The 12,500-nt window shown below is 41.3% G+C and overlaps 1 protein-coding gene and 1 long non-coding RNA gene across 9 annotated transcripts in view; both read right to left on the bottom strand.

The window, feature by feature from the left end:
• Positions 1 to 12,500, bottom strand: part of nav3 (neuron navigator 3) — a 143,650-nt gene that overhangs the window by 14,624 nt on the left and 116,526 nt on the right. For 6 of the 8 annotated variants that reach the window (XM_083528975.1, XM_083528977.1, XM_083528981.1 and 3 more), the window contains 14 exons: positions 12,246 to 12,500; positions 12,037 to 12,141; positions 7,686 to 7,782; positions 7,243 to 7,462; positions 5,948 to 6,758; positions 4,412 to 4,747; positions 3,018 to 3,059; positions 2,792 to 2,925; positions 2,514 to 2,675; positions 2,317 to 2,369; positions 1,412 to 1,432; positions 850 to 873; positions 402 to 479; positions 143 to 226 (listed from right to left, as the gene is read on the bottom strand). The exon at positions 12,246 to 12,500 is cut by the window's right edge and continues 123 nt beyond it. In XM_083528975.1, coding sequence (XP_083385101.1) covers positions 143 to 226; positions 402 to 479; positions 850 to 873; positions 1,412 to 1,432; positions 2,317 to 2,369; positions 2,514 to 2,675; positions 2,792 to 2,925; positions 3,018 to 3,059; positions 4,412 to 4,747; positions 5,948 to 6,758; positions 7,243 to 7,462; positions 7,686 to 7,782; positions 12,037 to 12,141; positions 12,246 to 12,500 — 2,422 coding nt within the window. The remainder of the gene's footprint in view (positions 1 to 142; positions 227 to 401; positions 480 to 849; positions 874 to 1,411; positions 1,433 to 2,316; positions 2,370 to 2,513; positions 2,676 to 2,791; positions 2,926 to 3,017; positions 3,060 to 4,411; positions 4,748 to 5,947; positions 6,759 to 7,242; positions 7,463 to 7,685; positions 7,783 to 12,036; positions 12,142 to 12,245) is intronic. The other 2 variants (XM_083528978.1, XM_083528976.1) reach the window with 1 other exon arrangement.
• LOC310719401 lies at positions 3,118 to 4,403 on the bottom strand. Its single transcript, XR_014531468.1, has 2 exons — positions 3,497 to 4,403; positions 3,118 to 3,461 (listed from the first exon to the last, which is right to left on the bottom strand). It is a non-coding gene; the product is annotated as an uncharacterized lncRNA (long non-coding RNA).

Genomic DNA, 12,500 nt, shown 5'->3' with positions numbered 1-12,500 from the left:
CACACACACACACACACACACATTAAAAAAGTAACAAATTACATACCATTAATAAACATATTGTCATTTAATTTCACTTCAGTCTGTCGGTGTGTGTGTGTGTGTGTGTGTGTGTGTGTGTGTGTGTGTGTGTGTGTGTTACCTTTTGCTCCGCTGTCATAGTGAGACTCTGTAAGCGGCCTGTCATGTTTGTCAAACTCTTCTCAAATGCTGCAACCAGGTGAGACTACACACACACACACACACACACACACACACACACACACACACACACACACACACACACACACACACACACACACACACAAATTCCCAATAAGGTTAAGTGATTAATAGCAGCATGACTGAATCATACCTGAGAGAAATGTGCATTCTAATTGGCTGTTCAGTGCCTCACTCACATTAGCTGCTAGCTGAGATGTCAAGGTCGCGACCTTTTCCTGAGAAGCATCCAGCTCTCGGCGCAGCTTTCTGATTTGCTGCAGAAACAGGAAGTTCTCGTTACAGACACAGGGAACGAGACACGACTTAATGCGAAACAAAACGTGCAACTAAATAATAGAATTAGTATAATTATCATTACTTTTGTTGTTAATATGATTTTCTTTTACATTTAAATAAATAAATAATTGTTATTAATAAATAATCATTAAAAAGTAATTCAAGATGAAAATGACAAACATTACTGCTCTGATATTATTATTATTATTAATCTCAACCATCTTTACAATAGTAATTATGATAATATAAAATATAAATATTTTTTATATTAATAAATTATATTCAGAACAATATTATAATTGAAAAATAAAAAGAATGAAAGAGTGGATCACAGGAAGACAAGTGTACCTCAGAGTGAGCCTTCTCCTCCGTCTGCAGAGAAGAAAACCAGTCAGTGATGAAAACGTGAATTACGAACAAATAATTTTTACTTCCCAGCAACATTTATATTAAAATCGCGAGCCAGAGCAAAGCCCTCTGATTTCACCTCAGACACGAAGAGAATCAGTGATCAGGTGGAGAGGAAACACACATCATTCAGACATGTAAAGTCCTGAGTCTGAGTGCACCAGCAGGAAGCGTCTTTACTTCATCAGTGAGCAAACTCGAACCTTTAATATCATCGTACTACATTTATACAGTACAAAATAAAAGCTTCTCTCAATGAAGCAGTTATATTTAGTGTTTAAAATATATATTTGTTTTATATATAAATAACTGATGAAGAGGACAGTTCCTGGTAGTGAGGTGTAGAAATGAAGCCATTCAACCCCGTTAGTGCTCGACCTTTAATCTGCAGAGTTAGAGTTATTATTCACTAAAACACTGAGAGACACGCTTCCCTGCACACACACACACACACACACACACACACACACACACACACACACACACACACACAACATTTTACCTTTTCCATGTAGGCATACACCTGTAAGTGAGAGAGTGTGTGTGTTTTTAAACTGTATACAGCCCTACAGTGAGGTGCCAAAATTAATGAGCAAACACAAATCCAACGCTTCAGGAATATCTGTACATGTGAAATTTAACAGAGAGAAAAAGAACTTTTAGAAAGATCAGAAAACAGGATTTATATACCCATGAGATTAAAGAAAGAAAGAAAGAAAGAAAGAAAGAAAGAAAGAAAGAAAGAAAAAAAGAAAGAAAGAAAGAAAGAAAGAAAGAAAGAAAGAAAGAAAGAAAGAAAGAAAGAAAGAAAGAATCATTATGCAGTGTAAAGAAATGTAGAGTGGTGTATGTAGGACTGACTGCTATCAGATTCTTACAAAATTACAAAAGTTGATTCTGGTGTAAATAGAAGTGTAAAGATTGTATAAATGTGGTGTAAATTGTGGTGTAAATGTGATGTTAAAGTGGTATAAATTGGGGGTTAATAGTGGTCTACACTGTGGGGTAAAGGTGGTGGTGTACATGGAGGTAAAACAGTGGTGAAAATGGCAGTGGAAATCAGGGTGATGTAAATGCAGATGTAAAGGTAGTGTAAATATTGGTGTAAATATTGGTGTAAAATGAGGTTAAGGTGGTGTGAATGAAGTGTAGTGCTGGTGTAAAGTTGGTGTAAATAGAGTGTAAAAGTGATGTAACATTGGTGTAATGTTAATGCAATGCTGGTGTAGAGGTGATGTAAATATTGATGTAATGGTAGTTTGAATAGTTGTGTAAGAGTGATGTAAAGGTGCTGTAAAGGTGCTGTAAATAGTGGTGTACAGGTGGTGCAACAGTGATGTAATGGTGATGTAAATAGTGGTGTAACTAGTGATGTAAATGTTGGTATAATAAGATGGTGTCACTCACCGCAGAGTAAAGAGAAGACGTGCTGGACACCAGGGACAGAGACGATCCATGAACTAAAGAACAATTACATTAAAATTAAACCAATGTAGTGTGTATAATTACAATCAGTAATAGGCTACAACACATAAGGCTAGCTTTCACACACACACACACACACACACACACACACACACACACACACACACACACACACACACCTTCATCAGTACTGTCGCGGAACGATCCGGAGCGACTGATGGCTCGAGGTCGTTCCTCCAGCGATGTGTTACTGCCACACAACCCTCTGCCGTCTCCATACAGATCAAACGCCTCCTGATCCGGAATACTGTTAGACCGAGTCATAGCACCGGTGGGGCTCACTGGAGTAAACACACACACACACACACACACACACACACACACACACACACACACTTATTATAATGTTTGTATATTTTGTGAATAGCGTAAACAGTCATATTTTTTATGCACTCACGTAGGTTGCTGTAGTGGTATTTCCCGGTTGGAGGTGAGAGGGGACTCCCCGTGTCCTGCAGCCCCCCAGTGGAATGAGATCGAAGCCATTCTTTACCTTCTTCATGAGACATCTGTCTGGAGGAAGGAGGATGTCTGGAATATACAGATGTCATTGCTGTTATTGCTGCTGTATTACTGTTATTATTAACACATGCAACAGAAGGTATTGGTGATCATATTAGTACCTTAATCCCTTTTTGGGTAGAGTGTTTCTGTCAAGAGTCATGCTGTTAAAGCAGAAGGAAAACACAACAGTGAGTGAGTTTTTTTATGCACACACACACACACACACACACACACACACACACACACACACACACACACACAGGATAAATCCGTACAACACACAATGAAAGTGAAAACATTGTTACACCTAAAAATACACCTGTAATATTCTGTATATCCACCACCAGGGGGCATCATTCAGCTCATCATTGTTTGTATGTTTGTTATATCTCTTTATATATTTAAAATAGTAAAAGGAAGATACTTTAACCTTGAAAAACTAAGCATCTTTCCAGGTAGATCATACACCAAAGACTCACCAGTGATGGCAATCTCAGGAACAAGGAAAAGTACAGTTTGATTTGATACCTCACAAGAAATAGTTTAGAAATAGAAACCCTTGCCTTGAAATAGAAAAGCCTCTTGACTTGATCCTTACATTAACTTGCTGTGTGCCATTTTCCCTCCCAGACAAACATCCTTTTTCCATCACACGATTTCCATCATACCAGGATGGTATGAGGTTTTGCGCATGAAACCTGGCCTGATTTCAGCAGATTAGCATCTTTGGTACGACTTAAGTACAATGTCATCACAGTTATCAAAATTCCGAACCACGACTAAGATCTTTAAAAATGACTCCAATTGGTCAATCCAGCACTTGTGATAAAGACCATTTTTATTTTCTGTTCCTAGTATGAGCACCTTCACATAATCTGCAGTGCTTCAGCACTATCAAAGCATTTCGGATTCTAATAGCAGGTTTGCTCCTGAATGTTGTCCACCATCATTGTTCTGTGTCTAGCAAAGCTCTCATGGTCAAATGGATGTCAAGTCTATGCAGCTTTTCTTTCCATTTAGTTTTCTTCTAACTTTAGTTTAGTTACCAAGCAGGGACGGCAAATCTCCTCCACATTTCAGAGACACCTATGATTGGTTGGCGTCACACCTTACTGTCTCTAGTCTCTAACGGACAGATCCTTCCATCTAGAAACTGAGGCCTTTTGTGGATTCACTTGACACATTTCTTCAAAAGTGTGTATAAATGATTTACACACACACACACACACACACACACACACACACACCCACACACACACACACACACACACACACACACACACACACACACACATTTAAACACATAAGATAAACCGAATCAAGCATGTTAGAGAAAAAAGTATGAAAATCCATCCCTAAACGTCTCAGACACACAGTAACACACTACTACTCTCTCACACACAAACAATCACACACAACTATAACACACAAACAGGCTGCTAAGTAAATTAGGCATGTTAACAGGAGAAAAACATTCCAGGATGTACACATACATCATACACCACATCCTTACCCCTGGGACAGTGTGGATTTGAGCCTCGGTGCATGTTGATGATGTGCTGCAGGAAGCTCGATGGATTCTGAGCTGGTGTGAAGGCTGGTGTGTGAGCTGGTGTGTAAGCTGGTGTGTGAGCTGGTGTGTAAGCTGGTGTGTGAGCTGGTATGGATGCTGCTCAGCGTCTCTTTGCTGCCTGCAGATGAGCTGCTGAGGAAAGGCCGGGCGTTGGAGAGAGAGTCAGGCGTTCTGTTGCCTCCGCTGCTCGGGGAGTCAAGGGGGGAGGTGAAGGGAGCCGATTTGGAGGAGTCAGGAGAACTAGGCTTACTGTTACTGCACTTACTGCCGAATAATCTAAACAAGGAAGAGAATCCAAAATCAGAAGTAAACACGAGATTTAAGAAAAGCCTCAGGTTAGCACACACCTACCTCACATTTAACTCTGGATACATTAACACAGTTGCACAAAACTATGGAAGTCCTAAAGGGAAACGCATTATAATATGTTTTCTCTCGATCACAATTACATTTTCTCATGACTTCGTCAAAAGTTAAGCCGTGTTAAGGAGGAAGATGATGCATGAAGCTGGCATGTTTAATTGTCTCTGGTGTGGCATGAAACATATTATACTGATCACCAGAACACAATGTTTGTTATGTTAAGATCACAAAAAAAATGATAGTAATAATGAAAAATATAATAATGCATGGCCTCTTAGGACTTCTGTATAAAACAGACCCGGTTACACTGCATTACACCCAAATATACTGGCCACCACCAGGGGGCAGCATTCACCTCATCACTAAATAAACCGGCAGTGTCACCTGAGAAAGATGGGGTGAATGGATAAAATAGGGACAGAAAAACGCAAAACTCCCAGGACGTGGCAGATATAATAAATACTTCTATCCATCATTTGATCTGCTGAATGTCTCCCTTTTTCTCCCACAAAGGCCCAAGTGAAATGTCAGCATGATTCAGCAGTCTCTCTGAATCTGTCCCACGCTTCCCTTCCTGTCGCTCTGATTCTCTCTTTCCAGCACTTTCTCCTCATATTTGGCGATGAGTCTGCATTTTCCATCCCTTATATTTATCAGGTTTGAAGGTAAGTGTGTGTACTGGTGCAGTGGTCTAGATTCTATTAAAAATGTCTTTGATGGTTCTGAGGAGAACGTCTAAGATGTGAACCAGAAGGACGCAGGAAATTTGTATCAATTAAATAACAAGCAACCAACGTGCACAGCTGTGAAACCCAACTCTAAATACCAGAAACTACCACCTCATAAATATTACATTCATTTATAGATTTATAACATCGACTCTGAATACAGTCCTCATGACATCATGTGATTCCCTGCATCATGAGGTCACCTGACCACCTGACCACAAATGTTAAAAGTAGATAGCTAATGTAACACAATCTCAACATTTATCTGGCCATCTTATTCTTTAGCTTCTTCTAGTTAAAACCACAAGCCAGACTAATGATTTAACAAGGTTCAGCACAGAACCCTGAAACAAAGCAAAGGTAAAAGTTTATTTCTCACTCTTACCTGCGGAAGGTGGGTGAGGCAATGTCGGGGTATTTAGATCCAGGTTGTCTAAGTCCTGATTGGCTGGATGTTGGACTGGATTTGGGTGATGTGCTCAGTGCTGCCCCCTCCTGTTCCGACACTGAAACCTTCTCTTTATCAGTCTGATTTAGGCTGACTGGACTTGACCTTCCTGACTCTGTCTTCCCTCCTTCTTTCCTTTTTGAACCAGAATTTACTGTTCCAGTTCCAGTTCCAGCTCCGGGTCCAGGTCCAAGACCAGTACCAAGTCCAGGCCCGAGTCCAGGTCCAAGTCCAGGCCCAAGTCCAGATCCGAGAGCAGGGCCGAGTCCAGGTCCAGGCCCGAGTCCAGGTCCAAGTCCAGATCCGGCCCCACCTGCAGCCACAATCCCAGCCACGACTCCGCTTCCTTTCAATGTGGAAGAGTCGATGGAACGGTAGGATTTAGCCGGCCGTGGAAGTGAGCGGTATTGAAGGGGCATTTTAGACCCTCCAATACTCAGAAGGACCCCATCATCATGGTGACGATACCCATCAAGGCTTGTTTTCCGTGCCCCTCCCACCACACATGTAGTCCCACCTACTTTCCCAGCTGATTTGGCTGATAAACTCTTGGGTGCTGCTAGGTCTGTAGCAGCTGGGATCTTCTTGAAGCCAAAAGAGCCAGTGGTGGGTGGGGGACGAGTGATGCCAGACTTTTTACCCTCATCACCACTGCTTTTGCCCACATCTGATGGGGAGCGCTGCATGCTGGGAGATTTACATGGAGTCTTAACCTTCTCTGAGGCCTTAGCATCATCTGTTTTACCTGCTGATGAGAAGAGCAATGATTATTATAAAAAAAACAGACCACAAATAATCTGCTAATCAGGGACACACTTATTTATCTCAACTCAAATGCCCACCCACCTGTTTCACTAAAATCCCCCACCTGTCTTACTCAAATACTCCACCTGCCTCACTTAAATACCCCACCTGCCTTATTCAAATCCCCCACCTGTCTCACTTAAATACTCCAACTGTCTCACTTAAATACCCCACCTGTCTCACTCAATACTCCACCTGCCTCACTCAAATACTCCACCTGCCTCACTCAAATACTCCAATTGCCTTACTCAAATACCCCTCCTGCCTCACTCAAATACTCCACTTGCCTTACTCAAATACCCCCCTTGTCTCACTCAAATACTCCACCTGTCTCACTTGAATACCCCACCTGCCTCATTCAAATATCCAACCTATATCACTCAAATACCACCCTTCTGTCTACCTTAAGAGTACATCCCTCAACTTACCTGTTGTTTTGATGTTCGTATTGCTGTTTTTATTCCGTGGTGAGGTGAGACCTGATTGGGCACTCATGCCCCGCCTCCAAGACCCTGTCTGTGACACTGGAAGCCCCGCCCCCTCCATTTGAGACGAGGAGTCTAAGATGTTCTCAGTTTGTTCATCAACCTTCTTTAAATCTTCAGCTCCACACCAGCTACTGGTATTCTGATTGCACTGCTGCTTGGACTAAACACACACACACACACACACACACACACACACACACACACACACACACACACAAAGAATGAAGATACACACTTGACAGATGGTGCATCTTCTTTTAGCAGCCAAGACAATACCAGCACACACAATCTGCTCCACACACACACCTTTTACTGTATGCATGTATGTGTGTGTGTGTGTGTGTGTGTGTGTGTGTGTGTGTGTGTGCATTTGTGTAAAATACCTTGCTCCTGTGTGATGAATTCAATGTGTGAACATCATCAGCTCCAACATCAAGAGAGTCACTCAAACCACTGCTGACCGAGCTACTGTCATCATAACTACACACACACATGCAAACACACACACACACACACACACACACACGAAAAAAAGAGATGTTCCATTTGTACAATTTATGTAGCTGTAGTTTAAATGTTTCTTTGCTTATTGCCACAGGCACTATTTTTGTTTTTGTAATGCATTATGGGTAATAGATGTGTGCTCGCTAAACATTTTATTATTAGTTCATCTGCTGGAGGTGAACACATGTCTCTTTACCCACAATGCACTCTGGCATGAAAATATACTTAATTACATCAATTTAATTCGACTTCGATTTCGCTTCTAATTAATCTCTTCATCTGAACAATCAGCTACCAACGCTTCAACTTTCCTGCTAATAGCAACATCAGTGCTGTTGCTAATAGCAGTATTCTGTTCTATATAAATGTTTCTGGAAAACACTGAGGAGAGAAAGAACGTGAAGATACAAAATTATAGGCCAAAACAAGCTATAACCAGAACCAGTGTCTAAATGAGGCCAGTGTAAACAGCTGTGTTTTTAAAGTGTTCCTTTAAAATGTTGTTGAGAAGAGAAGAGAGAGTCGTGTTGGTGGATAAGAGCAGCATGTTTTCTGAGGCGTGTTTTCTGGGGCGTGTCGTAACACCCTCATACACAATTCAACACTGATGAAGAAGCTCAGAGAGCAAAACTCCACACCCCATCATGTCTTATTTTCAACATGGTCAAAAACAGATGCTATTTGAGATAGTTAGCGCTGTAAGATAGTAACCAGTGTGAGATAGTTAGCACAGTGAGATAGTAACCAGTGTGAGATAGTTAGCACAGTGAGATAGTAACCAGTGTGAGATAGTTAGCACAGTGAGATAGTAACCAGTGTGAGATAGTAACCAGTGTGAGATAGTTAGCACAGTGAGATAGTTGGCGCTGTAAGATATTACCCAGTGTGAGATAGTAACCAGTGTGAGATAGTTAACACAGTGAGATAGTAACCAGTGTGAGATAGTAACCAGTGTGAGATAGTTAACACAGTGAGATAGTAACCAGTGTGAGATAGTAACCAGTGTGAGATAGTTAACACAGTGAGATAGTAACCAGTGTGAGATAGTAACCAGTGTAAGATTGTCAGCGCTGTGAGATAGTAAACAGTGTAATATAGTAATCGGTGTTAGATAGTTAGCGCAGTGAGATAGTAACCAGTGTGAGATAGTAACCAGTGTGAGATAGTTAGCACAGTGGGATAGTAACCATAAAGATAGATAACAATTCTGATATTATTATATATAATATATATAATATTCTGTCTATTCTCAGCTAACCTCCCTAAACAGCTATTGTGTCCTTTGTTGAGTAAATTTTTTATCTGTAACTAAAACGTGTAGAGATTTTGGTTAATCCTGACGCGGAGTCTGACTCACCTTTTGTGCTGTGTGAGGTTACTCTGCCTCGCCAGATCATTTCGTGTGTCTGGTCTTTCTGTTGTTTACGGTGAGGAGAGAAGGAAAGAGTGAAGGAGGAGGAGGAGGAGGTGGAGGAGGAAGTGCAGCTCGGCAGCTGAGAAAGCAGTGACGCAGTATGACTCCACCATCCTTTCCTCCTCCTCCTCCTCCTCCTCCTCCCATCTCTTCATCACCACAAACCCTATCACCAGCACAACCACAACCACCATTATCCTCACAATCCTTCATCTTTCCCATCTCTCTGAGCCACACCCTGACATTTACTCCATTTAAGTCTCCTACAATCCGTCTCTAACCAGGTGAGAGGCACGAGTTCAAATCTGATCACAGCTCATGATTTTTAAATACTTCACAAATCAGCAGTTTAATCAGGAGATCCAGAGTCTGAATCTCAGTTCAACCACAGCTATCCAGCACTGAAAGAGCCAAACCAACGGTGCACTCGGAGTGGGAGGAGCAACCACACAAAAACATTAACCAATAACAGACACCTGTACACTCAGGTATGAGGAACAGGGCAGACAGCCATTAAAAATAAAGAAGTATACTGTAGAAAGCACCTCTGGATTTGGAGCTTGTATCAGCGATGTCGTGCTAAACGTTAGCATTTTAGTTGGAAATCAGTCTGTATTCACCTTCTTCAGGAGCATCACTCAGAAGGTCCTAAAGTTGCTTTATACCAGGTAACAACTGTTCATTTCCTCTGTAACTTGATTCTGCTTCAGGTTCCACCTCTGATAACGAGGATTATACAATAATACATTATACAATATGTTGTAGGCATATAACACACACACACACACACACACACACACACACACACACACACACACACACACATCACATCACATAGTCAAAGCCCCAAACTTCTCCATTTGTGGAAGAAAAGAGGAAATAAATGGAAGAAAGAATAGAGTATTCTAGTCGTGTATGCACCCTGTCTGAAAATATCCAGTGTGTGGGATGTGTGAGATCTTCGCTACCAACAGTTTTTCACAACGTGGTAAAGGAACAGCAAAACTCCACACTGCTGATCACGGTGTGAAAAATTCTGCTCCACACAGATTTCCACTGAAGGTCTGAAAATAACGCAAACCAACGTCCCCTAGCTGCCTTTTGTATCGATTTCTCTGAAAGCGAGGGATGATATCTGATTATTTCTCTCATTCTTCTGTACATCCCAGGACCTGCTGAGGTCTCCTCATCACTTCTACATCAACTTCTTTATTTATTTATACACAATGTATTTAAAGTGCTTTAGTGCACGTTACTGTCTCGGCCACACACACACACACACACACACACACACACACACACACACACACACACACACACACACACAGAGTGGAAGGTCCTCACTATTTAACACGAATTGGTGGAGATGTAAGTAGACAACATCCAAGAATAGAAACCAGAACATTGGACAAATTTAAAGAAACATTGTATCAGGACACCAGACTTCTCCAGCCAGATGTGATTTTTCACCAAACCATCAAAACAAAGTTGGAGACACACAATTGTATCAGACGTCTTTGGATGCAGGCGCATGAAATTCTCCCGTAACTTAAACAAGGAGAACTCAAACTGCACCAGCATGAAAATATCTCTATGCACAAAGCCAGCTCCATGAAGATCTGCTTTACATGGGTTGGAAGATGTGGAGGATCTCCTGCTATAGAGCTCCAAATCTAATGAACATGATAAATGTGAACTGCACCCCAGGCCCCCTCACCTCAACGACATCAGTACCCGACTTTACCTGACTTTACTACACTTGTAGCTGAATGAATTTCCCAAATAATCTAAAGGAACATCTTCCCAGAAGAGTGGAGGCAGAGATTCGATCTGATTCTCGTACACAAATCCAAAGCCCAGCTGTCACACACACGTGTCGGGAGCTCTGATTGTTTTCCGGATTGTTTTTTAGCCGTTTCTCCACATACATTGGGGGTTTTCTTCACCATTGGATGGAACTTGTGGTTGTTGATCCACTCAGCTGGACCACATTATTAAACAATGTGATGACCAGACAATGTTCTGCCAAGTGTGAACAATTTTATTTAGCTGCTTCTACATTATGTAACAGTCGTCATGGTTACAGCTCGTACTCGTAAGTGAAACATAGTCATGTTCCACACCCTGTAACACATACACAAGTTCTTCTAGTGTAATGATCATGGTCTTATCTATGATTTGAACTTTTTAAAGCTATAACAAAAGCCTGAAGTGAAGCTTTGATTTATTGTCATCATATTTGTAAGTGGCCACAAGGCTGTCATTCAGTTGTTTTTTGATTTGGTTTATGGGGTTGTGTCTGTGATTTGATTTTGCACGTTATTATGAACGTTACTATGGATTTTATTTTGTAACTTTCTTCTAATTCCGGCGCTGCGATGTTGCAGACAGCAGACCTTATTATTGTTTGTGGACGTTTTGCACCCTTGAGGGATGTTGTAAAAATTTTTCTTGATTTGTGAAATGCTATCTATAGCTAACATGTAGCTAACAATGTAACATCTCTCTGTTAACTTCAACACTTCATCATTCATTTACATTCTGTTTATATAACCTGAGTGCCAAAATAAATGATTTATGAATCTCTGTTTATATATTGATGCTACAATATTCTAATACTTATTCTAAGTAAAACACAATAACACCAAAACTTTACATACGATGAATCACAAACCTAAAGTCAAATAAATAATATATTACAATATTACTTCTATAAATGAAAATAAATTATATATTTCCATTGAAGTATGTAGGATCCAACAAAAACACCCTAGCATGTGTGTGTGTGTGTGTGTGTGTGTGTGTGTGTGTGTTACCTGTCAGCCTCTCCCTCTTTAACCCTTTGGATTAGCTCTCGTGTAGACGGAAGGTCAGGGACACGACCTACTTTACGAGGATACACACCTCCATCTGTTACGTATCTGCACACATAGCAAAAGACATCATGTTCTGTTGCATAACAAAAAGTTAGGATTCTAGATAAAGTGTGTGTGTGTTTGTGTGTTTATGGGGGGGTTAATCTTACCCACTGCTCATGTCATCAGCTCGTACATTTTTAGCTAGTATGTCCCCATCGCTCATGTATCCTCCCACTTCCTCCTCTAGCCCTGCCTCCTTTTCTTCAAGCTCCACACTTTTGCCCATGGTAGTCGCTGCCCGTCTCAGGGGTGCTGTGTAGACCAGGCGTGAGGGATCACCGTAGCGACCGGTAGCTGAAGAGACAGACCTAGGAGGAGCGTAACCGCCAGGATGAGAGGGGGCATCACCTGCTTGAAGTCTA

Source organism: Silurus aristotelis (genome assembly GCF_946808225.1).
Source record: "Silurus aristotelis genome assembly, chromosome: 24".
Classification (NCBI taxonomy): domain Eukaryota; kingdom Metazoa; phylum Chordata; class Actinopteri; order Siluriformes; family Siluridae; genus Silurus; species Silurus aristotelis.
Note: the sequence above shows the minus strand (reverse complement) of the source record. Positions and strands in the feature narration are given on the sequence as shown.